General features: G+C 42.9%; 1 protein-coding gene across 1 annotated transcript in view; it reads left to right on the top strand.

The window, feature by feature from the left end:
• Positions 1–5,149, top strand: part of Itih6 (inter-alpha-trypsin inhibitor heavy chain family member 6) — a 30,674-nt gene extending 25,525 nt beyond the window's left edge. Inside the window, 5 exon segments of the mRNA XM_050128349.1 lie at positions 281–373; positions 1,596–1,631; positions 1,892–2,005; positions 3,422–3,799; positions 4,910–5,149. Coding sequence (XP_049984306.1) covers positions 281–373; positions 1,596–1,631; positions 1,892–2,005; positions 3,422–3,799; positions 4,910–5,121 — 833 coding nt within the window. The 3' untranslated portion in view covers positions 5,122–5,149.
• Positions 5,150–24,860: the final 19,711 nt, after the last annotated feature.

Genomic DNA, 24,860 nt, shown 5'->3' with positions numbered 1-24,860 from the left:
AGAATACAGGTGTTAGGAGAAAGGAACTGGAGTGTCTCTGAGCTTGAGAGGGGCTGTGGCAAGTATAGACATGAGCAGGTTAGTTTGAGTAGCCGGTAAGGACTCTCCCAGTAAGAAGGAAGAAAGGGCCAGACATGGAGGTCACATAGAATCCTGGCACTTGGGAGACTGTAGCATTAGGATCAGTAGCTGAAGGCAAGCCTGGACTGCACCGTGAGACCTTGTCTTCTCTTCGACCCAGACGTGGGAAGGATTCCTTTTATTTCTCTGTGTTTGGCAGGAAGTCCACACTGGAATGGCAATTCTGAGAGAATCCCGGGAGGAGCTGAACGTGATATGGACTCTAAGGAAAGTTCCATGGAGCTAGTAAAAGGTAAACCAGGGGCTCCTCTGGCAAAGGCTCCTCTAAGCCCCCATGTCTAGTCAGTGTCATTTGAAGCTCTCATTGACAGTATGGAAGCCCAGAGGAGGGACAATATATTCCTTTCCATCACCGTATAACAAATTACCATAAATTGAGCAGTTTAAAGCAACACATTGTAGAATTAGTTTTCTTCAATGGAATCTTATTAAATTTATCAGCCACACATCAGGGCAGGTCCTATGCCCATGTTAGCCAACAGAATGAATTCAATGGTGTTTTTGTAGACTTTTGTCTCATATTGCTTTGTTTGGACAGGTTTTTTTTTTATCTTATTGGCCTTTTGATTGTTTTTTAAATTTTCTTCATTTTGTATTTTTCTGTTTCTTTCTTGTTTTTGTTTGTTTTGAAAGAGAAAAATATAAAATTGGATATGTAAGGAGGTGAGGTGGATCTGGGAGGAACTGGGGGGAGGGAAACGTGATCATAGCATATTCCATGAAAAAGATGTTTCCAATAATAAATAATTCAACCTCCATTCCCTTCACCCATGTTCTCCTGCTGTAACAGAATGCTACAGCATGGGCAATTTCTAAAGAAGAGCCATTCATTCATCTCACAATTCTGGATCCCGGGAGGTCCAAAGTTGAGTGACTGCATCTCCTGAGAATATCCTTGATGGTAGGAACTCTACAGAATCTCAAAGCAGTGCAAGTCATCACTCAGCAAGACAGAGCAAGCCAGCCCAAAGAGGCTGCATTTAGAACAATCACTGGCTAATAATCAATTAGTCCATCAATTAGTCTGACCTTGAAGGATAACTAGAAATTGACTTTGATTAACAAAAGAAAAGGAAAACATTCCAAATGGCAAGAAAAACAGGAATCAGCAAAAAAATTGAAAAAGTTCATAACAACTGTCAGTTCAGGGTCAAGTGTGATAGTCATGTGTGATCCTAGAACTCTAGAGGCTAAGGGAAGGAGGATCAAGAGTTCAAGTCCAGCCTGGGCTATACAGTGAGACCCTGACTCAAAGAAAAACAATAAAAAAGTCAATTTGACTAGTATAGAATAAAGCATAAAGAAAATATTGGGGAAATAAATTCCAGAAAAAGTTTAAATACTGAGCTCAGGAATTTGGCCCTTACCTAGGACTCAGAAGCCGGAGGGTCCCAGGGTTGTTAGGGATGTGTTAGATCAATTGCTTATCAATGTATGTCCTCTATTCTTTGCAGGCACATTGCCAGGCATCTTCACCTTCTCGTCCTTTGGTAATCCACTCACATCCCCCCACCACTTTGTACACTGGTACTGACACCGGGTTCTTTCTCCCTCTCTCTTTCCCTCTCTCCCTCTTCTTCTTCCTCTCTGCCCCTCCCTCTCCCTCCCTTCCTCTCCCTCTTCTTCTCCCCACTCCAGTACCTCTGTCTTGGGAAATAGACATCCTTCTGTTCTCCTCTTCTCCTTGCCCTCTCCTTTCTCCCATTCCTTCAAGACTCAGAACTTCAGAGTTTCTTCTCCTGCCTTTCAGTGGATGGGGATCCCCACTTTGTGGTCCGCATTCCTCACTCAGGAGAGAAGATCTGCTTCACACTGGATGGGCGCCCAGGGGACCTACTGCAACTCATAGAGGACCCTAAGGCAGGTGAGAGCCCCAAGGACTCCATTCTCAAACAACCACAACTGAGTGTTCTCATGTTAGTAACCCTAGATATTTAGCATTTTATTATATATATACATATTATAATAGAGTATATAAAATAATGGCATATTTTATATACTGGGGTATTACTTCATAAAGAGAGTTTTATTGGCTTACAGTTCTAGAGGTCTAGAGTATGTACATACATACATATAATATTGGTCTAGATAATATGTTTATAATACATATATGTAAGTATTATGTTCTCTATATATTTATATGCCTTATATTTTATAATGTATAAAATAATTATATATAATACCTTGTAATATGCAAGCATATATATGAAAACAAATATATGACTCACAAACATCTGTAACTCCAGTTCCAGGAGATCTAACACCCTCTTCTGACATCCACAGGCACCAGGCATGTACATGGTACACATACATACATGCTGGCAAAGCATTCACACACATAAATAATACATAAATAAATCTAAAGCTAGGTGTAGTGGTGCATGCCTTAAATCCCAGTTAGTTCTCAGGAGGTACAGGCAAAAGGATTCTCTGTGAGTTCAAGGCCAGCCTAGACCACATAGTGAGTACCAGGACAGCCAGAGCTACATGGTGAAATGCTGTCTCAAAAATACGTAAATCAAAAATTAAATAAATAAATAAATTTTAAAAGTACCCCTCCCCCAAAGAAAACAAGCACATTCGCAAAAATCACTAAGATAGTCAGAGATACATATCGGGGCATATGGTAAATTATTTTGATATTCCACATACCCATAAATAGGTAAATATGTACCACACAGTAACCCATACACATCAACACATTCTGACTTAAAAGCCCTGATGCTTCCAGATTGAGCCCAATTCCCAGGAATCAAATGCACAGAAGTAGCACATATTCTCTGCCATATCAGACACATGAAATAGACTGGTGTACAGAAACAGTCACCTGACACACAGTGATATGCATCCAGATGTGTGCATACTAGCACTTTATACTTGTTGGCCTATCTTACAAACAGCCAAGACATAGAACACCAACACATTCAGAGGCACAAGTAAAGATACACATTGTAACATACCATCTTCTTCAAACATGTCGATGTACTGATATTCCAGAGATCCTCATTGGAATATAACCAAACACACAGATTTATAGAGCAATAGGCAAGCATGCGAATAGCCACATAAGAGTGAGCATGTGTACATGCTCCTCTTACCTGCAGCTCAGGGTGGACCATGGTGGAAGCATTCCCACAGGAGAGATAGCATTCTAGCCACAAATCTGAATTCTGTCATGGGAACCCTGGGACCTGAGACCTCAGCCCTGCCTGTGCAGTGGGTCACCATGTGCATGCTAGGGTGACAGCCTGTGCTCTGTGCCTGCATTTCCCCTTTACAGGGTTGCATGTGAGTGGCAAGTTGCTTGGAGCACCGCCAAGACCAGGCCACGAGGACCAGGCCCGTACATACTTCCAGATCATCACAATCACTTCAGATAAACCCCGGGCCTACACTATTACAGTAAACCGCAGTTCCATATCTGTGCATGGTGAGGGCACCTTGATCTTACCCTGGAACCAGCCTGCCCTGGTGAAGAAGCCCCAGCTGAAGCTCCATGTGGCTTCTGCAAACCATCTCACCATCCAATTTGGGCCCCACCTCAACTTCCTCATCCTTCGTCATCACTACAGACACCCTAGCATACTACAACTACCCCATTTGGGGTTTTATGTGGCCAATGGCTCAGGCCTCAGCCCCTCAGCCCGTGGCCTGATGGGTAAGTGCTGCTGAGGTTGAGAGGAACCACGATGTACCAGTCCTAATAGAAACCTCTTTCTTTTCCTTTTTCTTTCTTCTTTCCTTCCTTTCTTTATTTCTTTTTATTTGTGTGTATATGGATGCTTTGCCTGCATGTGTGTGTGTGTGCTGAATAGCCCCAGAGGCCAATAGAGGACCTCAGATTCCCTGGAACGAGAGTTAAGGCAGTTTGTGAGCCCATGTGGGTGCTGGCAACCAAACTCAGGACTTCTACAGGAGCAGTAAGTGCTCTTAACCTCTGAGTCTTTTCTTCAGCCAAGAAACCTTTTTTTAGGATGACGGTCTAGCGGGTTCCCAACTGTGCAGAGAAATGAAAGCCAGGCTCTGCCTTTAGGAAGCCACTGATACAGGAAGAGGAAAGAGTCGGCCATAGAATAGGGATCACGAGGAGGGGTGAGTGTGAAGGGAGCTGCCCAGGAACCTACAGTGACCCAAAGTAGGAAAATGTCCCCAGCCACAGAGCTCAAGAAAAGGCTCTCAAAAGAGGGAGGACATTGCATCTGGAAGGCTGAGAAGTGTGGGGACAAGGGACAGAGACTGGCCGAGCTAGTGCTGGCATGATCCCCCTGAATGTCAGCGTGAGGAGTCAGACTTCATCTCAAAGTCATGGCGGGGGAGCCGTGAAAGGTTCTAAACAGAGAAAGACACAGCAAGATCTTAGTATTATAAAGCACCATCTGAGTATTTAGCTTTCCGTGAAAGTGGACTGTAGACTATAAGAAGTCAGATGACCCCGGCAGCACCCGATACCAGCCATGATAGGTCGAACAGATAGCTTCACCTCCCCAAGGCTCTTTGAATTTCTTTCTCCCCTGTATCTTCCTGTCTTCTCCAAGCCCAGCTGCTCTCTTTCTCTCTGCAGTCTTGACTCTCCACTTCCACACCACACCCCTGTCCCATCTGGCTTTCTTCAGTGTCTAGCCTCTCCCCTCCTGAGCCTCTCCCCTCCTGAGCCTCTCCCCTCCTGAGCCTCTCCCCTCCTGAGCCTCTCCCCTGCCTCTTTCCTCCTAGATTCCCTGCTTTCAGACCGCCCCAGAGCTCCAATTGGTGCGCATCTTCTCTTCCACAGGACAGTTTCAGCACCCAGGCATCCGGCTGGTAACAGGACCTACTGGGTCTTATTTACAGAAGCACCATGGCCCAGATGTGCCAGTGGTACTAGGCAAGAAGCTGCTGAAAGAGTCATCAAGGCTTCGTCCGCGCTGGACTTCATGCTGGCTGGTGAAACGCTCTCATGTCGAACAGCTGCTGGGCCAGCCCTACCTTGCCTATGTTCTGTGATGACTCTTGTACCTAGAGCCAGGAGATATAAAACTGGGAGATCCAGTGGCCAGGGCATGGAGTCATCCAGGACACAGGCCTGGGTACGTGGAGGTGCACATAAAGACTGTATATGCGTGTGCTAAGGGACGAATCTGCCAGGAAGCACAGAGGTACAAGCTTTAGTAGTCTCACCTCGTAGTTCTTGTTTATACTCTCTGCTCCCTCCAAATTCACATTAGCCCTGGGAGTGACTTTCTTTTTTATTCATTATTTGAGAATTTCACACATGTATACAATGGACTTTGATCTCATCAACCCCCGACATCTCCGTCTATTTCTCCCAGAATGCACCATCCCACCTCCACCTCACCCTCCCATTCATTTTCCTTTTCCTAGGCCCCAGACTGTCTTTCTTACAAGCAAAGCCTCACTGGGTCACCAGTCCTGCTCAGAGCATCCCCGTATTTCTACAGTGTACTCATAGCTCTTGGATTTACCTAATAAGCTATGATCGACCCCGCCGTTGGACTTCTATATGTATTCACCTTCTGTGCGGGATACTCTTCCTTTATCTAGGTAAACTTGATTCATTTTTCAAGTCTTAGTTGTTCCTTCTCCTAGAAGACATTCCCTGGGCCTTCCATGAGGTTGAGTTTGGCACCTGCATTATGTCCCATCCAATCTCAGCACTTTTCATACTGTGTAATAATCATCTGGATTCTGGCTAAGCCTGTAACCTCTCTGAGAACAAGAATCTGTTCTGAATCCCCGGTGTAGCCACAGTTCGTGGTAATGGTAGGTGTTAATAAATATTTGCAGAATAAATGAATGAACAAGAATAACCATTAAATAGCAGTAAGGCATGCAACCAAAGACATGGGTCACATGCAGAAAATAGCCACAAAGGCATGAGTATGGAGATATGGTGACAGAGGAGACATAGCAGTAGAAAGGACAGGGAACTCAGAACAATGAAACATGGACAGCTGCGTGTGGGGCCATACGCCTGGAATCTCGGCATTTGCAAGACTGACACAGGAATATGGCCACAATTTCAAGGCCAGTCTGAGCTATAAGACAGGGACTTGTCTCCAAACAACAGCGGCAACAATAAAACGAAAACCATGAACATATGGACGCAAAGACATTAAGAGGACAGAGTGCCAGAGTGACGATATCAGAGACAGAAACATATGTTTTCTTGCTGGAGTTCAATGTTCCCATGGCTTGAGTTACTGTCCCTTCACAGTAACTTTAAAGAGATAAAAACAAGATGACTTTGGGCCAAACGCACAATGACGAATGTAAAAAATGAGACATAACAGCATAGAAACCAGTAGACACAGAGATTTAGCCTGGAGCTGAGATATTAAGATCACAGAGACATAAAGGTACAAAGATAGCCAGGAAGACACTGGTCAGGATCACAGTCCAAAAAACCAACAAAGCATGAAAAAAGTCGAAACGTAGGAGTATCCTGACCCTCTGACCTGCAGACATAGGTGGGGATGGAGTGGTAACATGGAGACACACAGCCAGGAACATGTGAGGGGTAGAAACAGACATTGCATGGCAAAGATGCAGTGACACCAGCACATGCAGAAGAAGGCTGAGCCAACAGCAGAGATCCACATACTCCAAGATCTAGAAACAAAGAAGGGAAAGCCCTGAACAATGAAAACCACCAAAAAGAGATAGAAATCAGACCAGATAGCACAGACATAAGGGAAAGTCGGGTGCCAGCACTGTGATGAAATGACATAGAGAGGCATAGAAACTCAGAGAAAGAGAAGTGGTAAACATGGGCATGCGAACCCACAAATGTAGTCACATAAACATGGGGTAGATCTGGAAAGGAAGTCAATATGCCTGGAAAGGTAGAGATGAAAGAAAGAAAAGAAAGAAAGAAAGAAAGAAAGAAAGAAAGAAAGAAAGAAAGAAAGAAAGAAAGAAAGAGGGAGGAGAGAGAGAGAGGAAGGAAGGAAGGAAGGAAGGAAGGAAGGAAGGAAGGAAGGAAGGAAGGAAGGAAGGAAGGAAGCTAACTAGACCCAGAATGTGTCAGGAGGCAGAAGACAATGAGAAAGGTAGGGATGCAAAGACATTAAATCAGAATATACTTGAGGACACCTTCAACAGTGACATATAGCAGGCCAAGGCTATAAATAAAGGGATAAGAGCAGTGGTTTTAACCTAAGGACAAAAAGGTAGTGGATTATGGTTAAAAGGCATGGCTCCAGGCTATGATAGGGAGGCAAAGACATAAAACCGAGGACAATGAGACAGAAAGAAACAGCTGCAAAGAAATAGTCAGACAAATAAATTCACAGAAACAGTAATGCCATCATGTAGAACCCGAGACAGAATTGGGGACTAGGAGAGTTTAGGTTCAGTCATATAAGTATTCACACAGAGACACTGACGAAATGCAGGAGAGACAGGCGGAGAAGGAAACTAGCAAAACACAGAGATTTAGACATGAGAAAGAAAGTTCTAGAGATTCACAGACTTGGGTGCTCTTTGATAGTGGGCACACAGAGAACAACATACGCAGACCATTAGCACGTGGATGCTACCTGGAACAAAGGAACTCAGGGACACAGATACAAAAATGCAGGAACACATTGCTGGATCCCAGAGTGTCCAGTATGTGCAAAGAGTTAGGGTCACGCAGAAATAAGAGCAAATTGAGAGTGGAATACAGAGGCTGGTGGGTACCCAGCCACCTTGTGTAGTCAGTAGGTGGCATGCGGACACACTCAAAGTCATGTAAAGATTCTGCATATACAGACTCAGGGATGTGCAAGGATCCACAGACTCTCTGAATGTGGCTGACAATGAGGGCGGACTGAGAAGCCAATGATAATGACACCGGATTTTGATTCTACTGCATGTACTGGATTTTTGGGAGCCTAGTCTGTTTGGATGCACACCTTCCTAGACCTAGATGGAGCGGGGGCTTGAACTTCCCACAGGGCAGGATACCCTGACTTCTCTTAGGACTGGAGAGTGATGGAGAGGGGGGGCAGAGGGAGGGGGAGGGAAGTGGGAGGATGGGAGGAGGTGGACATTTTTAATAAATAAATAAATAAAATTTTAAAAAAAGAATTACAAATATACAAAAATTGAGAAACATGTAAAGAATCACTGGTAGATATAATCAGGAATGCACAAAAACTAAGAGCTACACAGGAAAGGGGACACACACACGCATGTCCTCAAACAATGCCAACTCCCTAGATAAGCAGGTAATGAAACACAGAGCTACATGGGTACATAGAGACACTAGAAAAGAAGCTCGGGACATGCTAAACCTCAGACACATACAAGGGTAAGGATACATAGGCATTTAGACATACAGCCAAGGCACACAGACATAAGGTCAGAAGTAAATAATGCGGTGTCATAGGGATACCCAGAGATAGGGCTATGTTGGTACTGAAACACAAACTGATTGAATTTATGGCATAGGAAAGTATTAAGAGTTGGAAACGGACACTCATAGACTTCCTGACAACCAAGAGCATGCAGACACTGGATGATAGCATACCAGAGGAACTACAGACACCAGGACACAGAAACCTTGGTATACAGAAATCTTGGGAAACGGAATTATGTAGATATAACTCAAGTGCTCATCATACAGATTTTATGATTCACACAGACAAAGGAAAACATAGATGGCCACTAAAACACACAGACACGCTGGCATGAATAAATATTTAACACACACAGAAGCTCTATTACAGGTATCAGATACACAGAAATGCAGAGGCAATAGTGCCAAAGACTGGTACACAGAGACACTGGTATACATACACAAAGGAGCACACAGAACCTGAGCTACTAGAACACCAAGACCTGGCACAGAAAAATGCAGCAAATGGAAAACTAATTTCAGAGACAGAACAAAGTACTAACACGAAAGCAAATAAACGCTGAGGTGAATAGTCGGGGGCGGTAAGATACCAGCGAGACACAAGGATACAGAGACTGGCGAACATTGGGGAAAGTAAACACTGCGATACACATACCAAGGTAAACTGGCACGTTGTTCTGGGGAGTGGAGTCCATGATGAGGCATGCACATACAGACATAGAATTAACTAGAGCTGGTATTTACAGACAATGTGACAATGGCACTGGAGCACAGATACACAGGTGTAGATATGGTAAAAACTAAGAGGCACACGCTGGTCAGGAAAACACGCGAGCTAACTGTAAATCTTCCCCTCTCCCTTTGCTCCTCCAAGTCCAATCCTTCAGTCTCATCCCCAGATCTGCCACAGAATACCCGTGCCCGCCCCCCTTCTCCTCCTGTTCCCATCTCCAGGGCATCACACATATCTTCACCTCCAAACTTCCTTACTCCCACTCACAGCTTTGTCCCAGCCTCCAAGGTCAGCAGGAACTCCCTTGAAAACCAGAGGCCACTCCAAATAGGAAAGCAAGTAAGCTAATTGCAGATCTTCCCCATGTGTCATGCTCCGATCTCCTCCCCAGCTCTGGAGCAGACCTTCTGCTGTAGCCTCTCCACACTCTGTGCCCTTATTCCCAGGGGACTAACTAAGCAGATACTGGTGGAACACCGTGCCTTCTTCCCTTCACAAACCCTCAGCCCATCCCCATTCCTTTTTTTCCTTTTTTTTTTTTTTTTTGATTCTACAGTTTTTTGAGACAGACTTCTCTGTAGTTTTGGAGCCTATACTGGAACTAACTCTTGTAGACCATGTTGGCCTCAAACTCACAGAGATCCACCTGTCTCTGCCTCCCAAGTGCTGGGATTAAAGCCATATGCCACCACCACCCAGACCATCCCCATTACTAAGTCTCAGGTCCTGATATCCAGAAACACACTTTAATTGGAACCCTCAGTTCCAATACCTATCAGGACACAGGAAGATTTTTATTATAGGCAACACACAGCCACCACTCTCTTCCTAAAAACTAGACAGGACAACAGAAACCAGAGAGTAAAATACCCACCCAACAAAGACAAGACCAGATATTAGCACCTAGAATTACAGTCTTCACAATCCTGGATGCCTAAAGGCCAGCATAACAACACAATCAATTGCAGCCAGGACAATATGTCTCCACTAGAGCTCAGCCACTCTGCCACAGCAGGTCCAACATAGCTGAAGCACAAATAGAGACCCTAAATAGCCTTTATAGCTATTATAAAGGTCCTAAAAGAGAAAATGAATAAATACCTTAAAGAAATCTATAAAAAACACAAAAACAGTGGCAGAAAATAAATAAAAACATTTAAGACTGAAGGCGGAAGTAGAATCAATAATGGAAACCCAAAATGAGGGAATTCTGAAAATGAAAACTTTAGGAACTCAAACAGGAACAATAGAGGCAAGTTTCACCAACAGAATACAACAGGTGAAAGAGATACTCTCACACACTGAAGAAAAAATAGAAGAAACAGATACATCAGTCAAAGAAAATGTTAAATCTAAAAAATTCCTGGCACAAAACATCCAGGAAATCTGAGACACTGTGAAAAGACCAAATCTAAGAATAATAGGGATAGAATAAGGAGAAGAATTCCAGATCGAAGGCACAGAAAATGTTTTCAACAAAATTATAGAAGAAAATATCCCTAAACTAAAAGAGGAGATGCCTATCAAGGTACAAGGAGTATACAGAACACCAAATAGATTGGACCAGAAAAGAAAGTCCCTTCATCCCATAATAATCAAAGCACTAAACATACCCAACAAAGAATATTAAAAGCTGCAAGGGGAAAGGACCAAGTAACATATAAGGGCAGGCCTACTAGAATTACACCTGACTTCCTGATGGAGACTCTAAAAGCCAGAAGGGCCTAGACATATGTGCTGCAGACTCTAAGAGACCACAGATGCCAACCCAGATTAATATACCCAGAAAAACCTTAAACTACCATAAATAGAGAAAATAAGGCATTCTGTGATAACACCAAATTTAAGCAATATCTATCTACAAAATCAGCCATACAGAAGGTGCTAGAAGAAAAACTCCAACCTAAAAGAGTTAACTAATACATCCAAGAAAACACAGGAAATAAATAATTCCAGATCAGCAAAGTCAAAAGAAGAGAAGCACACACAAGTACACACACACACACACACACACACACACACACACCACCATCACCAGCAGCAGCAGCAGCAGCAGCAGCAGCAACAGCAGCAGCAACAACAACAAAATAACATAAATCAGCAATGACTGGTCATTGATATCTCTCAACATCAATGATCTCAATTTCCCAGTAAAGACACACACTGCCAAAATGGGTGCAAAAACAGGATTCATCCTTCTGCTGCATCCAAGAAACAAACTTTAACATCAAAGATAGACATTTACTTCAGAGTAAAATGATGGAAATAAATATTACAAGCAAATGGACCGAAGAAACAAGATGGTGTTGCTATTGTGATATCTGACAAAACAGACTTCAAAACAAAACTAATCAGAAGAAAAGTTAGGAAAACTATACTACATATACTCATCAAAGGAAAAAATCAGGAGCACATTTCAATTCTTTTTTGTTTTTCACCTTTATTGAAAACAAATTCTTTTCTCATACAATATATCCTGATTGCAGTTTCTCCTCCCTCTACTTCTTCCAGTTCCTCCCTACCTCCCATCCCATCTAGATCCACCCCTTTCTGTCTCTCATTGGAAAAAAATAGACTTCTAAGAGATAACAACAAAATGTAGCAAAACAAAATATAATAAAATAAAACCGAAACAATCACACTGAAATTGGACAAGGCAAACAAACAGAACGGGAAAAGTCCAAGAGAAGGCAAAAGCATCAGAGAGCCATGAGCTCATACATTTAGGAGTCTAATAAAAACACTAAACTGAAAGCTATAGTTTATAAGCAGGGGGCCTGGTGCAGACCCATGCAGGCCCTGTGCTTGCTGCTTCAGTCTCTGTGAGTTCATACAAGCCTTGCTCAGTTGATTCAGAGGACCGTGTTCTCTCCATCCCCTCTGGCTCTTACACTCTTTCTGCCTCCTCTTCGCTGGGGATCCCTGAATTCTGAGGGGAGGGATTTGATGGAGACATCCTATTTAGAGCCATGTGTTCCAAAGTGTGTGTCTGTCTCCCCCCACCCACCCACCGTGTCTGTAACGTCTGGCTGTGGATCTCTGCATCTGCTCCCATCTGCTGCATGAAGAACTTCTCTGATGATGCCTGCTGAATAAGGTACCAATCCATGAGTACAGCAGAATGTCATTATGTTATTGCTCTGTTCCTTTAGTTGTATTTGGTTTTACCCTGGATCCCTGGGCTATCTAGTCTCTAGTTCTTGGTGACCCAAGCACTGGGAGGTATGGATTCCATCTTAGGAAGTGGGCCTTAAGTCAGAGGACATCACAATTTTTAACATCTATGCCCCCGAAACAAGTATCCCTAAGTTTGTAAAAGGAACGCTACTACAGGTTAAATCACACATTGACCCTCACACTGATAGTGGGAGACTTCAATGCCCTACTCTCACCAAAACAGGTCATCCTTACAAAAACTAAACAGAGAAATGCTGGACCTAACAGATATTTGCAGAACATTTCACCCAAACAAAAAGAAACTTCTTCTTAGCACCTCATAGAACTTTCTCCAAAATTGACCACATATATGGGCACAAAGAAAGTCTCAACAGATACAAGAAAATTGAAATAATACTGCAGTTATTTTTGAAAAAAAAAAATGTTCCCAAAGGGAGTGGCACTATTAGGTGTTTTTCTTTTTGTTTTATCTTACTGTATTTTTTTATATTTTGGGAAAGAGATTGAATCAATGAACCAATGAATTAAAGAATCAGTGAAAACTTAGCTAACCATCACTTGTACCTGCTTGGAGAGGCAAAATCAGTTTTATCCAATAGAATGACAGTGGGTATGTCAACCACTCGAGGACAGGCCTCATGTTCAGGAATAGTTGACCAACATATAATGGCATGAACAGTTGTGTGTGTGCTTTTATATGGCAACAGTTTGGTGTTTTATTTTGTTTTGGTTTTGAGGGGCTGTAGTTTTGTTTTTCTTTGGTTTGGAGATTTTTGTTGTTGTGTTGGGTTTTGTTTGCTTTGTGAGAAAAAACTTAAAGTTGGGTGGATAGGGAGGGGAGATCACCTAAAGGAGGGAAGAATATGATCAAATATATTTAAATTTAAAAATTGTTTTAAATAATAAAAATGCAAAAAGAAAAATAAATGAAAAGAAAAATATATGCCACCTGTATGAGGTATGAATAAAGAGCTATTTTCTGAATTAATTACATAACCTATGAAGGACATTTCATTCATTTACTGCTTAATATTACTAGAACTCATATAATACAACTTTCCAAATATCCTAACATTTTTTGAAAATACTTATTGTCTTTTTAATTATGTATCTCTGTGTATGTCAATGAATTTGAGTAAAGGTACCCTTGGAAGGCAGAAGAAGATGTCAAATCCTCTGGAACTAGAGTTACACATGGTTGTGAGCCCCCTGATGTAAGAGCTAGAAACCGAAGGAAGGCTCTTCATATGAGCAAAGGGTGGTTTGAGTGAGAACGGCCCACGCAGGCTTGTATGTGTGAGTACTTCCTTCCCGGTTGGGGGAACTGTTTGGGTTTTAGGTGGTGTAGCCTTGTTGGGGGAAGTGTGTCGCTAGAGGCAGGCTTGGAGTTTTCAAAAAAACTGGTGCCATTCCCAGTGCGCCCTCTCTCTGCACCTTGCTTGGGAATCTACATGTAAGCTCTCAGCTGCTGCTTCAGCCGCCTGCTGCTGCCTGCTGCGTCTTCTCCACCATCATGGGCTCTAACCCTATGAAACTATAACACCCAAATAAACTCTTGCTTTTATGTAAAAAAAAAAAAAAAACAAAAATCAACTCGGAGACACAATGCAACACACAAATAGCCACCAGAGTCTACAGACACTAATCTACAGAGACCTATGGTGATTAGGACAGGAGCCATTACAGAGTCATGAAGACATACAGTAAAGAGAGGCATTATAATCTATAGATGGTGGGAAACAGACACTGTGCCACACAATCTTTGGGTTACATAGACAATGAGAACAGACTCTGCAACTCAGAGACACTGGGACACATAGACATTAGCTCATAGTCATAGGCAAAGACAGTCATTTGAGCTTAGAGTGCACAGGAACATTAGAGTACACAGACACTGGAATACAGAAATGTTGTTATTCATAAATGCTGAGATGTAGCCCTGACATAGATACTTGAATGTGCAGACATTCTAGGGAATATAGCCAATAGAGGACTCAGACACTAGGAAACAAAGATACTAGCTGAAAGAAACCAACACCATCAAATTCTGGGGCACACAAGGATTAAGATAAAAGTGGCGAAATACAGACATTGTGGCACTCAGATAAAGGAACATACAAACTGAGTGCTCAGAAACTGAAACATACCATACAGACACTGGGACATATAGTCACTGAAACACACAACCATGGGAACATATAGAAACAAGCACAAATAAACCAAGGCACACCAAAATACCAAAAAGTAATTCTGGGACATACAAACACTGTGACAGGAAACAGGAAAGAGATATGCAGAATCCGAGAAACAGACACTTGGACACAGAGGTATCAAGATAAACATATCTGGTTTTCCACACACTGACGCAAAAATTGTGTAAGCAGATACTAGAGCCTATAGGCATTTGGACACCGATTTACGTATGCATGCAACACAGATACAAGTCCGTAGAGACAGAGATGTAGGCAAAGGGACAGCAAACTACTAAAAACTAGAGACACAGTACAACATTCTGCCAACACAGACAGTGGGACACAATGACACTGAAAACCAAGGAAACATACGCAGACCCAAAGATACACAGACCTATGGGACATAAGAAAGACAAGCTTAAACACGGACACTGGGGTACACAGACACTAATACATAGAGACTCTGCTTTACAAAGATGCTATGTCTAATCTCAGTGCTCAAGAGGCAGAGGCAGGTACATCTCTAAGTTTGAGGCCAACTGATCTGCAGAGTGAGTTCCAGGACAGTCAGGACTACACAGAGAAATCCTGTCTTGAAAGTCAAGAAAAAAAAAGATATTAAGTCACACACAAATGCTCACATCATCAACACAACACATTCGAAGACATGTAACACAGGAGCTCTGGGGATACACGATGCTACTTAAAGATACGCAGTCACATCAATATGGAGAGGCACATATCTGAGGCGTGTTAGGTCCTGAGACACAGCGCTATTTAGGGTGCTCAGGACAGAGGTACATAGAAACTGAAGGTGGAAAATACAAAGCAGCATGTCAACACAGGGCCATGCTGGTGATGAAAAACACAGATATATGACACAAAGAGATGAAGAAAACCACAAATCTTGTGTTTGATCCAGGCATAAATGGTCGATAAAAATGCTCAGTGTAGTTCTAAGCCAATAGTACACCCAGGCAATGAGACATACAGAATCGGAGGAAGACAGACACCTTGACATAAATACACCAAGAAATATAGGCACAAGGATATGCATTCATTAACACACACACACACTGTGGGACATAAATATACTATCATATTCACACAAGCATCAAGAGACTATTGGACATAGATATTCTAGGACACATAGATACTAGGGCAAATAGGCAATGGCTTACACTGTCACTGAGAAATAAAACTGAAATACACACATGTAGACACACATGCATCCATAAAAACCTCAAAACATAGGGAAATACACAGCTCTGGGACAGATAGACCATACATACATAAGACATAAAGACCCTGGGAAACAGGCATTAGGCTATATAGACAATGAGACACAGATCCAAGCATTTGTAGTCAATAGACACAGATACCTGCAACACACGAACAATAGGACACACACACATACACTGGAACACACAAATTGAGACAAATAAATATTGGAGTGTACACAGACCATATGGCATACAGACTCTAGAAAACAGACATTGAGGTGCATAGCCACAATTTGAAACAGGAAAATCAAAGACACCGTGATCTATGCCATTAAGTTACTGCCTAATATACTACTAAGGCAGGTACAGTCACTGGAATACAAAGAGAATAGTATGTACACATAAAGGCAAATACCAGTGCCAGAAATCACAGACGCCAGGATGTGCAGACATTGACTGGAAGATTCCCAGACACTTGTATATAGAGGTCAACAGGACACATAGTCACTGGAATACTGAGACACTGAAATAAATACAGAACCACTAGGATATAAAGACAGCAAGGCTCTCAGAGGCTAAAACATACGATCCATAGATACATAGTCACTGGGATAGGCACAAACATTGTAACACTCAAGCCACTGGGACAGACACAGCAATGGGACACACAAGTAGTAAGGTCTGAAGACAATGGAACCCAAAGCACGTGAGCTGTTCCTGACTCTACACACCGAGGAACCTGAGGAAGAAGTGAGTTGAATTAATGAGGAAAGGGCTTCATGATGGCTCCAGAGAAAGGAAAGGGTGTGCCAGTGTGAGAAGATGTGACTAATGTCACAGCAGGGGAAAGGAAGTGATGGAAAAAAGAGAGTGGGCAGGGAAGTCTAACCTTTCTCCGACGGCCAATAGAATCACTGTGGCCTGGGATAGGGATAGCAGTGTTTAAAAGCAGATGGCAAAAAGGAGGAGGGAGGGCAGAAAAGAGCAGGTCGCTCTGAGGCATCAGCAGACTCCGTCTTCGGCTCACATGCATACCTTGAATTCATTCATTCAACAAACATTCATCGCAGGCTTTCTCTGTGCCCAACTCTGTGCTGGGCCTTATGAATCAAACAGGGATGAGACATGGGCTCGTTGTCCCAGAAATGCTGATCACACTTGGGGATATGCCCACTGCAACAGATGGTGATGCCACAATATAACCAAGAGGGCAGCCCTTCCAGAAGAGACCAGATCAAAGTCTAGTCTAAAAGAGTAAAGAAGAATTAGTCAAGGAACACGGGAAAGAAGAGCAGTCAACACAGATGTTGTCTAGAGAACAGGCAGAAAGACTCATTCTTGTAGTCAGGCATTCATTTCACATTAGTAAACTGTAGTGAGTGTGTGCCACATGCTAAGAATTCGGAAGGGAAGCGCTGTGTGTGACCATGTGCTTAGGGAGTTTATTGTCTGCAAGAGAACAGATGAAGCTGCCACTTTTTGTATGGCTAACAGTTTACTGCGGCGGGAACAGAGAAAGCAAGAGTGGGAGGAGAGGATGAATCAGTGAAAGAGGAGACGGAGTCAAGTCAGGATGCTCTTGTGGCCCACGGAATTTGGACTAGGGCAGAGGCTGTAGGTTTGAGAGAGGAGGGAGAGCTGCAGAGATAATAAGATAGAGCCATTGTGGTGGACGATTTGATTGGCAGTCGGGAAGAAAAGAAAGTCCAGTGTGGTTGCCATGGTTATTTGTAGTTTACTCAAATGGGCAATGTTGGAGCCAATTCCTGACACACAGGAGCATAGATAAATGTAGACGGTAATAAAGCAAGCACATCACAGTATCTGGGGGCTTCTCAGCTCTTCCCCTAAACCTTCTGAGATTTCATAGCTCTCTTAGATAGAATCATTGTAGCTGCGAATGGCAGAAAAGCCTATTCAAACTGTTTTAATAAAGGGAATTTATTGGTCCTATAACTGAAAAGGAATTCAAAACTATACGGATCCTAAATGAAAGCTGAGCCAGTCTGTCTGCTTAGTGCCCCCAGGGATCCAGCTTCTTGCATCCTCTCTCCCGTCTGCCTTGCGCAGAGCCCTGCATCCTCTGCTCAGCTCTTCTGGTCTAGTGATGACTGTCACTGGAACAACCACTGATCCAAAGTCCTGAGCGGCACTGTTATTTTAGCACCCCCACCACAGAAATTAATCCTTGTCTCCTGAAATATGGGATTGTACCAATTAGCCTAAAGCAAATCTGGGAGCATTTTTGGATGGCTCCAAGGACAGTGCCAACACCACCCAACCATACGGTTGCATCCACTCTCAAAACCAATTTCTTCCTAACATAGCAAGCTAGTAAAAATAGGAAGGAAATGGGATTTAAATAAAAAGGGGGGAGGTATTTTCCCTTTCCTCCTCTGAGACTGTAATGCTTTACCTACATAGGAGTTTTTTGAAAACTAGCACCAAATTCTCTAAAGCAAGGTTTCAGATTGGAAGGGCTTACACCAGAAGTGACCTAAGAAGATAAGGAGACGTCGGAAAACAAGAGAAGGGGAAGAAAGCATTGCGTCGTAGTTGATATCTGTCCTAGTCAGCTTTCCTCTCTCCCTCTCCACACCCCCTACCTTTCACACATTTTTTTTTATTTCTCTGAGAATATCATGCTGGACAGTAGTGGTGCACGCCTTTAATCCCAGCACTTAGGAGAAAGAGGCAGGCGGATCTCTGAGTTTGAGGCCAGTCTGGTCTACAGAGTATGTTTCTGGACAGCCAGAGCTACACAGAGCTCTGTCCTGAAAAAGACAAACAAACAAGCAAAAAGACCTGAAAAAAAGAGACTGTCACACATACAACATATCTTGAATACCCTCCACTCCTCCCTCACCTCTTCCCAAATGCAACTGCTCCCCAATTTCATGTCTTTTTTGTTGTTGTTGTTGTTGTTGTTAGAAGAGACTTTATTGCTGCAGATGTCCTGGTCCTGGTCCTCAGGGTCTTAAATCTCCCCACCCCGTGTCTGGAAAGTTCCCCAAAGCAAATCTCATACAGTGTATTTTGATCACATTCACCCCTCCTGTAACTCCTAGCTCCATTCTTATTCTCTGTCCACTCAACTTTGGGTCTCATTATTTATCTATTTATTTTAATAATTTCTTTTCTTTTTTAAAAGAAAAACTATCTCTTTCATTTTACATACTAATCCCAGTTCCCACTCCCTCCACTCCTTCCGTTCCCTCCACCTACAGGATGGTTCAACATACGCAAATCTATCAATGTAATCCACCATATAAATAAACTGAAAAAACCAATATGATCATCTCATTAGATTCTGAAAAAGCATCCAACAAAATCCAACACCCCTTCGTGATAAAGGGATTGGACAGATCAGGGATACGAGGATCATACCTAAACATAATAAGGGCAATATACAACAATCCAACAGCCAACATCAAATTAAATGGAGAGAAACTCAAAGTGATTCCACTAAAATCAGGAACAAGACAAGGCTGTCCACTTTCTCCATATCTATTCAACATAGTTCTTGAAGTTCCTGCTAGAGCAATAAGACAATAAAAGATCAAGGGGATTCAAATTGAAAAGGAAGAAGTCAAACTTTTGCTATTTGCAGATGATAGTGTACATAAGTGACCCCAAAACTTCTACCAGGGAACTCCTACAGCTGATAAATACCTTCAGTAATGTGGCAGGTTACAAGATCAACTCAAAAAAATCAAATGACAAAGAAGTGCCCTCATTTTTTAAATAAACAAACAAAACCAACATGTCCGATTTGTACTGCCCATATACTCTTGGATATGTGACCAAACACTGGAGCATGGTGGACCTGGCTTAAAGAAAACTGTGCCTCTCCCTCTCCTGCCAGCCATCAAATGCCAATAGCTCCTCAGCTAGAGGTGCAGATTCATTGCCAACTCTTTCTCCATGCCGGGATTCTGGCTTGAGCTTGTTCCAGTTAGTATGCATGCGCATACTAACTGTTGTGAGTGTGTGTGTGCCTTTGCCCTGCTTTGTCTGGAACACTGATTCCTTGTAGTCATGGACTACCTCTGGCTCTTGCGATCTTTCTGCCCCATCCTTCATAATGATCCAGGAGGAGAAGTTGGGCTATAGATGCCCCCATTGGAGGCTGAACATTCCAGTCTCTTATTCGCTGCGCTTTGACTAGTGGGTCTCCGTGTTGCTCATTATCTGCTGCAAGCAAAAACTTTTATGATAAAGATTGAGAATGTGTTAATAAGTCACTAGAAATCTATTTAATACTATGTCCGTTAAGCAGAATAACAAAAATGATAATTCTCCCTTAGGGTCTATGACCGGTCTAGCCACTGTCTCTTGGCCCCAATTATGGATCCATCTTGGGTTTCATCTTGTGAATCACATATGATGTCCTAGTTAGCACTAATTGTCAACTTGGCGTGTCCCACAGTCATCTGGGAGGAGAGCTTTAATTGAAGGGTTATCTACATTAGATTGCCTTGTGGGCATGTCTGGCTGGGGGTGCCTCTCTCAATCACTGATTGATGTAGAAGGGCCCATCCTACTGTGGTCAGCATCATCTCTAGGCAGGTAGTCCTAGGACATTTAAGAAAGCTATGTGAGCCAGTCGATTAATGAATGAACTGGGAAATAGTGGTTCTCCCAGTTCTTGCATCCAGTTTCCTGCCTGAGTTCCTGTCCTGACTTTCATCAATGATGGACTGTGACCTAGAAACATAAACCAAATAAACCCATTCCTCACAAACTTGCTTTAGTTCAGAGTATTTTATCACAGCAACACAAAACAAAGTAGGTTGTGTGCAACACCTAGGACAGAAAAAACCTGAAGCAGATTTTAAAACTAGCTAAACTTTGAATTCACTTCTACCGCATACAAAGGTCCATTAGCAGAAACAGGAAGATATATTGACTCATCAATAGGTGATGCAGCCGGGCAGTGGTGGCGCACGCCTTTAATCCCAGCACTTGGGAGGCAGAGGTAGGTGGATCTCTGTGAGTTCGAGGCCAGCCTGGTCTACAAGAGCTAGTTCCAGGACAGCGAGGGCTGATACACAAAGAAACCCTGTCTCAATACCTCCCCCAAAAAATAGGTGATGCAGAAACAAGCAAAGCTGCTAGGAAGCCAATACTTTCCTTGAAAAACAAATGTTTTAAAGAGACAATGCAGCAGGGCATGATGGTGCACACCTTTAATTCCAGTACTTGGGAGACAGAGACAGGAGGAGATTTGTGAGTTCGAGGTCAACCTGATCTACAAAATGAGTTCCAGGACAGCCAGGACTGTTACACAGAGAAACCCTGTCAAGAGAGAGAATATACAACATAAACGTCATTTTAAATATTGGTTTTTATGATTTTTTAATTATGTGTACTTGTGGGACAGGTACATGAGTGTAGGTGCCTGAACAGGCTAGATCCATGGGTTCCACCTGGAGCCAGAGTCACGGGCTGTGAATGTGACTCAAGTCCTCTACAAGGACAGTAAGTACCTTTAACCACTGAGCAGCCTATTCAGCCCCTAAAGATACAAATTACTAAAACAGAAAAGCAAGGATGGAAGGTGTAGGCCAGTTGGGTAGAGTTATTGCTTGGCACGTATAAAGCTCTGAGTTCAATCATCAACCATGCATAACTAGATGTGGCGGTGCATGCCAGTAACCCCAGGACTTGGAAGGTGTGGACAATATGGTCAGGCTCATCACCCTTGGCTACATAAGGATTTAAGGCCAGCCTGGATTATGTGAGACCTTGCCTCAAAAAAAAATTATTTAAGAAGGTACAAGATGCTTGAGTGGCCATGAACCTGAGACTAGGTAGGCCATGGGCCTAGAGAAAAACCAAATACTTCGTTCTGCCAAAGCAGCTGTTCCCGACTTGTGGGTCAACTCCTTGAGAGTCGAGTGACCCTTTCACGGGGTCACCTAAGACCATCAGAAAACACAGATATTTACAATACAATTCATAACAGTAGCAAAACTACAGTTATAAAGTAGCAATGAAAATCGCTTTGTGGTTGGGGGTCACTATAACATGAGGGATAGCATTATGAAGGTTGGGAACAGTGCAGTAAAATGACTCTTAATGGCATTCTTCTATCCCCGAAGATCCACGTCTCACACAACTGTCGTTAGAGAAGCTTCCTTCTACAGTAGACAGGAACTAATACAGAGACCCACAGCTGGAGAATGTGCATAGAGTGAAGACTAAATCAGGTGTCCTCATTCTTCCCCCTCAGGGCTCAGGGAGCTGTGCAGAAGAGGAGGTGGAAAGGTTGTAAAAGCCAGATGGGATCAGTGACACCAAGGAAACCGTGCCTTCCAGACACAACAGTACTGACGCACATATGAAGTCATAGAGTCTGTGATAGCACGCACAGGGCCTGCACAGTTTCAAGGAGACACGTCCCAGCAGGGGAGAGGAAAACAGACACAGGGTCTCACCTCTACTCAAGAAGCTACCTCCAATTGGTACCTGCTTGCAAAGGAAAAATTAAGTTTTCTCCAATGGAGTCTCATTGGGTGTATAAGGCACATTTAAGGGTAGGATCCATGCCCAGCAGTAAATAGCAAACACAAAATAAATGAAATGGGATTTGTAGATTTCTTTTTATGTCTCCTATTGCTTTGATTGGGCATTTTTTACACTGCAGGTCTTTTGCTTATATATTATGTTTTCTGACTTTACTTGGGAGGAGATGAGAAAAGGCTTGGAGTTGAGTGGGCGGGGAAGTTGGAAATACCTGAGAGGAGATGAGGGAGGGCAAATCATGATCAGAAGAATATATTGTAAGAAAAAAATATTCTCAACAAAAAAGTGGAAAAAATAAAATAGGGTAAAGAAAGCATGGTTTGTATAGCTTCCTGGGAAGCTATAGGATCCAGGAGAGCTACCTTGAGAAGGCAGCATTTCAACTGAGATCAGAGTATAAATAAGGGCCCAACCATGGGCGTATCTGGAGTCAGAATGTTCTAGGCTAGAGAGAAAGACTAAAGCATGATTGTAAGCTGAGAGCATATTGGACTATGAGAAGCTTGATGTGTTGTCAGAGTCAATGCTCAGTCAACGCTCAGTCAGCACCAACTGGTCTACACAGTGAGGTCCAGGACAGCCAGGCCTGCTACACAGGAAGCCTGTCTCAAAAACAAACAAAAAGAAAGAAACAAAAAAGAATCAGGGCTGCAATGTGATAAAGCCTGAATCTAGAGCGAGAGCAGTGAGTGTTGAGGAAGAAATGAATTCTAGGGTTTTTAAGGATAAATAACAGCTCCAAAACAACACAATAGACTTTAAGCCAGTTGTAACTAAGGAACCAACAAAAGATCATTCGTAGGCTACCTAGGAGAGTAAATGGATCACGTGTGACTCTTGCAGGGAGTAAGTTCTGCCCTAGCAGTTTGGGGATGAAATAAAATAACTTCAAGCATTCTAGAAGCAACACATATGAATCTCATGTAAAAATAAGATATAGGTCAGGTACTGGCCTATGTGTTGCTTTATATAGGTTAGGTCCTGTCCTATGTGTTGGAAGCAACAGCAGTAACAAGACCCCCTTGAAAAAATGTCACCTCTAACCAAGAAAGTATTTGCAATCGATACTTGCTGGAAAAGGAAACATCAGTTTTATCCAATAGAGTGTCACTGGGGATATCGACCATAAATTTGTGTCCATAGATCTACGTCTTCGCTTTGCTAGCTCTTTCCAGAATGCCGGGGTTACACTGTCGGCAATGACTCGTTGTTGAACAGTTCTGAGCAGAGGCAGGCTATGGCGTAGGGGTGGGGCTTTAGGAAATAAGGTAGTGTTATAGAGGACAGGACAGAGGAAGTTACGGTTTTGAGATGACGAGTCAACTATGAAGATCTATGGGAAGGAGTTCTATGTTTACAGTTTGGATTCTGAAAACTAAGTCCCGGTCAACTTGGGCTTTGTGCCCTAGAATAGTAGAGCTTGAGAAGAGACTCTTCAGACAGAGGAAACCTACCAAGCTGAAGCTCCATAGGTGCTTCTGCCTGGTGCCCACTCATTCCTTCCTCCTGGGAAAGAATCATGTGAGAAACTAAGCTTACTAGGAGGCTGATGAGTCTTAGTGGTACTGTGTCCATGAGAGATTAGTCTCTCATCCACAAAAATGCTTTTCACGAATGGTGAAATTTTAGACACCAGGAAAAAAGACATAAAAGAAAATTTTATTTTAGGTTGAGGGCTTGGTTGTCAACCCACCAAATTAGAATGAGTTCTCCAACTATGGAGCTATCCAACGTACGTATTCTTCCTTGACAAGCATTCTGACAGAGTGGGAAATGATGTTTCTTGGAGTGAACATTGATTTCAGATGAATTCCAATGTCTTTTCCAGTCCTGATGTACTAGGTTAAGGATGGCAGTAATGAGTCTTCCCTCTTGACTACCTCCAAAAATCGGTGGGATTTCTACTCTTTATCTTGGTGGCACCTATAAACCTATAGGAGTTGACTCAGGCTCGTTACTTCCCTGGGCAATACCCTCCCTGGACCCCTGAATCATCTTATGACACTATCTGATTCCATTCTAGCTTCTGATGCTGCCTGTCTGCCTTGAGCAGAGCCTAGAGAAGGCGAGGAATGCAACTATATTGATGTTGGATGCCCAGAAAACTGCTAGGATGCACCACTAGCGCACTGGAACAGGGAAGGCTGGGCCAGGGGTGGAGCACTGATCTACTTGGAGCTTGATTTACCTGCCACCTGATCTAGAAGAAAACCCCCCAAAGGTAGCTAAATATTGTTATCTTCTCCAGTCAACACATGGACTCAACTGGAACCTAGGAAATGGTAGGTTATTTGTGCCTAAGGTCAATTAAAGATTAGATACAGTTACATAACACATCTATATGGTAAAAACTGGAGGTGATTCTCAGCTATAAACAAAAATCAGTATAAGGGATGCATAATTTACTGGACCTATCTAACATCATTACTCACTACAATAACCTACTTCACAGAATCTGTGGATAGTCAACTGTCATATATTCCCCCCAGGTTGGTATCATACACACTCCTTCAACTCTCTCTCTCTCT

This window comes from Alexandromys fortis, unplaced genomic scaffold (assembly GCF_014885135.2).
Source record: "Alexandromys fortis isolate MF-2015 unplaced genomic scaffold, M_Fortis_MF-2015_v1.1 scaffold_295, whole genome shotgun sequence".
Taxonomy (NCBI): Eukaryota; Metazoa; Chordata; class Mammalia; order Rodentia; family Cricetidae; genus Alexandromys; species Alexandromys fortis.
Note: the sequence above shows the minus strand (reverse complement) of the source record. Positions and strands in the feature narration are given on the sequence as shown.